The 3,671-nt window shown below is 44.9% G+C and overlaps 1 protein-coding gene across 1 annotated transcript in view; it reads left to right on the forward strand.

Moving 5' to 3' along the window:
- Positions 1-1,399, forward strand: part of SLC36A2 (solute carrier family 36 member 2) — a 30,732-nt gene extending 29,333 nt beyond the window's left edge. The window contains exon 10 of the mRNA XM_003782026.2: positions 1,072-1,399. Within this exon, the coding sequence (XP_003782074.1) occupies positions 1,072-1,343 (272 nt within the window). The 3' untranslated portion in view covers positions 1,344-1,399. The remainder of the gene's footprint in view (positions 1-1,071) is intronic.
- Positions 1,400-3,671: the final 2,272 nt, after the last annotated feature.

The following is a 3,671-nucleotide window of genomic DNA, read 5'->3' on the forward strand; positions in this document are numbered from 1 at the left end:
ACTCCTGGGCTCAAGCGAGTCTCCTGCCTCCACCTCCCAAGTAGCTGGGACCACAGGCGCCTGCCACAACGCCCAGCTATTTTTTGGTTGCAGCCATTATTGTTGTTTGGCGGGTCCGGGCTGGATTCGAACCCACCACCTTAGATGTATGTGGCTGGCGCCTTAGCCACTTGAGCCACAGGCACCGAGCCACATCAATGTATCTTAAACAGCTTGAACAGCTCCCAGCAATGTTATTTGGTGTTATTTATTAAGTAAGGGCTCAAGTGTTATTAAGATATGTAGATCTAAAATGCCCTCTGTAGCATAAAGATTATTTTAAGCTTACAACTCTTGAACAAATAGCAGCTCTGTGGGGAAAAAAAGCTTTAAACTTATTTTGCTGACCTAACCAGGGCCCACTGAAAAATAACAACCACCAAAATCCCTTCTCTGGGAGGTTTAGAGCCAGAAAGGAGAGAAACCACTATCACTAAAATAACTAATCCCCTAATAAACTATTATATATACCTTCCCTTTGTTCTTCCATAGAACCCCTTCCTCTCTCTCCCTTTCCTCTTATTAAGTGGGTATCTTTGGCTGTTTTAGAAGCCAACTTATCTGTAGTTCTAAAACTTTGTAAACTTTGTCTTTTCTCCTGTTAACCTTGTCTATTATCAGCTAAATTCACAGGCCTCCAACTACTGACCCTAAGTTGATAGAGGAAAAGTTCTTCCTCCCAACAATATGAATATATTTGAAAGTGACAAGGTCTCTTCTCATTGGCCTTTTGATTCAGGGTCTCTCTATGTTGCCCAGGTTGTCCTTGAATTCCTGGGTTCAAACAAGCCTCCTGCCTCAGAACTTCCAGGTAGCTGGGACTGTAGGAATGCACCATCATGCCCAGCTGAATCTCTCATATGTCACCTCTAGGCATTATGATTGGGGGTAATAGAGGACTTCCAACTTTTACTTCCTATAACTGAATTACTGAGAAACACTGATTTATTTTTTAAGAAGATTTTAAGAACAAACTGAGAAAGCTTGGTTAAGCCTTGGATTCTCTATCTGTCCTCTGTCATCCCCCTGCAGGCATCTTGGCCATCCTCATCCCCCGCCTGGACCTGGTCCTATCCCTGGTGGGCTCCGTGAGTAGCAGTGCCCTGGCCCTCATCATCCCACCCCTCCTGGAGATCACCACCTACTACTCAGAGGGCATAAGCCTCCTCACCATCACCAAGGATGCCCTGATCAGCATCCTGGGCTTTGTGGGATTTGTGGCAGGGACCTACCAGGCTCTCCATGAGCTGCTTGAGCCAGGAGACTCTCTCCCCTTTTCCAACTCCACCACTTTTATTCAGTGAGCATGACACCGCTTCTTGACCACCAACACCTGACTTTTAACAATACGGATGTCTTTCACTTGCATTATCTTTATAATGCATCTTTACTTTGCCTTTTCTCTGGGCCAACTCATGGTGAAACAAGGAAGGACTCACCAGCTACAAAGTCTAATTGGTAATTTTAAAATATATATACTTTTTGTTTTATTCCTCTTCCTTTCCATCTCTAGATTTCCACTCAATTGAGAACTCTCCCTGGGAAGCGAGGGAGTCTCTCTCCAACCTTTTGGTAATTTACATGGCAAATTTCACATCTAGAGTGGAGCTATGCAAGAAGCTGCCATCAGGGGGACCTAGGCAGCTTCCCGTGAGGCAGCTAAAGCAGACTGGGCTTTGGCAGACAAACTAACTGTTCTCCTTTTCTGGATCTGTTCAAAAAGCAAACACTAGGAGTGGAGACATAATCCTCAAGCCAGCAAGGTGTGCATGGCTCCAGTGTGGAGATGGATAAGGCCAAAGAGTCAAATGTGAGTTGCAACTCTCCAACAGAAAAGAGACATCCATATTTAAGTCAAGGGCAATAAACTCTCCAAACCACTGCATCAAGTGTTGGCCCAGCCCAAAGATCCCAACAATGAATAGGAGACATGGAAGTAATGTGCTAGTTGGGGATAGAAGGAAGACTGGACATTAAAATTATTTGAATAGACTTTACCTCTTAATTCTTAAAAGAAAAAAATTCTTGATTGCCTAACAGATAGCAAATATAGTGCAAGGTTCTTATAGAAGATGGCAAAAAAGGCCATAAATTCCTCTGATAATTGTGGCTCCTCCTATCCAGAGATGAAGTCTATAAATGTATCTCTACCCCTTAAATCTCATCTTTACCTTGTAATTTGCTTTGACCAAGGGGACATTAGTAATGTGATGCATGTAGAGGTTTAGTGATCATTTGTGCATCAAAACTTGCATCTCTTGCTGCTCTGTGGAGCTGAGACTACCAAGTAAAGAAGACTGGGCTAGCCTATTGAAGGATGAGCAACCATGTGGAGCATAAATGAATCATCTCAGTTGAGCCCAGTCCCTCAGATCAACCAGCTTGCCAACTTCCAGATACATGAGTGAAGCCATCCTAGACTATATCCAACCCGTCATCGAAGCTGACCCAGACCATGGAATTGTACGGATGATCCACAGAACTGTGAGAAATAATAAATGTTTGTGATTTTAATCCACAAGGTGTGGGGGGTTTTATGCAGCAAAAGCTAATGGATACATCACTCTAACGGGGGCACACTGATGAATGAGAAAGGAATCCCTACTCTTAAGCAGCCAGTCTACTGTACACTGGGGAAGATACAGGCAGTCAGCTGTGTCTATCATCATGTAAATATCATTGTAGGTCCTTGTAAGGGCAAGAGACAGCAACTGCTCTGGAGTACCAATAAAAACTTTCTGTAAGTGATCTCACTGGAGCTGGCCTATCAGTAGAGCTTCTGTGTCCCAACACTGAGTCTGTCCCTCCTTCCACTCTCCCTGCTGCCTGGACATTCGAGAGCCTGTTCTTCTGCCTGGTCTTTGTTGGCAGCCAGTGGCCAGTCAACCTGAGACATCATCTCAGCCTTTCTGGTGGTGCTGCCTGCTCCCTCCCTGCACCCCTCTTCCCCATTACTAAGACTGGGAGAATGCGCCTGGGTAACCAAATAGATGTTGCAGATCTATAGTCCCAGGAGGTGGGGGAGGGAGAGTTTCTCATCATACTCTGTGGTTTGGGGGACAATTCATGCTTACTTTAGCCTCACTGTTGAAAGAACATTTGAAAAAGCTCTTTCCTACTTATTGTCATCCATCAACTTCCCTGTGCAGCAAAAAGGGAAATGCAAAAGAGAGGGGAGGAAGGGGTTTTGCCCCAGTTCCCGAGTCCTGGCCTGCTCTTTTTGTGTCTTACTGTAAATCTGCTGGACTTCCAGACGGTATCTCATAAGCACAAGTCCCACGGGGATGGGACAAAGCTTGGCCTCCCATACCCAGATCCCGTAGTCTACAGAGTCCCTGTTGGGAGATGAGATACTCACAACCTGGGCAGGGGTCCACAGCCCACTTTATCAGAAAGTGGGTCATCATCTCCTCCCTGTGCTCTCTGTTGCATCGGCAGACCCAAAGGACTTCCACAGATTTGTTCAGAGCTTTGGCAACACAGTTTCCCACCCTGCTCCACCACCATCATCCATCCTTGCTAAGCTTAAGGTTGTCTTCTCTGTTATTAAAAAATAAAAATTCACACTCATTCTGCAAAGATAAACCCCTACTGTGTAAGATGATTAGGTTAATATTAACATTGAGACCCAT

The sequence above is a fragment of the Otolemur garnettii genome, unplaced genomic scaffold (genome assembly GCF_000181295.1).
Source record: "Otolemur garnettii isolate 467f Iridium unplaced genomic scaffold, OtoGar3 scaffold00003, whole genome shotgun sequence".
Lineage (NCBI taxonomy): Eukaryota > Metazoa > Chordata > Mammalia > Primates > Galagidae > Otolemur > Otolemur garnettii.